Source organism: Pterocles gutturalis, unplaced genomic scaffold, assembly GCF_000699245.1.
Source record: "Pterocles gutturalis isolate BGI_N339 unplaced genomic scaffold, ASM69924v1 scaffold14367, whole genome shotgun sequence".
Lineage (NCBI taxonomy): Eukaryota > Metazoa > Chordata > Aves > Pterocliformes > Pteroclidae > Pterocles > Pterocles gutturalis.
In genome coordinates, this window is record NW_010115574.1 from 1 (window position 1) to 614 (window position 614).

The following is a 614-nucleotide window of genomic DNA, read 5'->3' on the forward strand; positions in this document are numbered from 1 at the left end:
GCCGTGGGGCGTTGCTGCCCCTAACGCCCGTCTCCTCCTGGCAGTGGGGAACACCATCCACCAAGCGGAGTTCCAGCAGCGCCTGGAGCCACTGCAGCAGGAGGACGGGGAGTTCCAGCTGGCGTTCAACGCCGACGAGATGTTCCACGTGGACCTGCAGAAGCAGGAGACCGTCTGGCGCCTGCCCGAGTTCGGGAACTTTGCCGGCTTCGAGGCGCAGGGAGCTCTGCAGAACGCGGCAATAGGCAAATACAACTTGGAGGTCATGATGGAAAGGTCCAACCGCTCACAGGGAACCATCGGTAACAACCCGCCCGTGGCACGGGCGCTGCCTTCACCCCCGGAGACCCTGCCAGGGCCATGGCTCCTACACCCCGTGGGGTGTCCCTCGGACGGCAGCGGAGCACGACAGGACCGCTATGAACCAGCCCTGAGCACTGTGGGGCCTGGTTGATCACTGGCTCTAGGGCAGCACTAACTCGTCCCTCCTCCTCATTGTGCCCAGTGCCACCCGAGGTGATGGTGTTCCCCAAACGCCGAGTGGAGCTGGGGGACCCCAACATCCTGATCTGCTACGTGGACAAGTTCTGGCCATCTGTAATCTCCATCACGTG

The 614-nt window shown here is 63.2% G+C and overlaps 1 protein-coding gene across 1 annotated transcript; it reads left to right on the forward strand.

The window, feature by feature from the left end:
- Positions 1 to 44: 44 nt before the first annotated feature.
- Positions 45 to 606, forward strand: LOC104463055 (mamu class II histocompatibility antigen, DR alpha chain-like; the record flags this gene model as incomplete). Its single annotated transcript, XM_010075234.1, has 2 exons — positions 45 to 302; positions 506 to 606. Coding segments are annotated over 2 exons (359 nt in total), but the record flags the coding sequence as incomplete, so codon positions are not given.
- Positions 607 to 614: the final 8 nt, after the last annotated feature.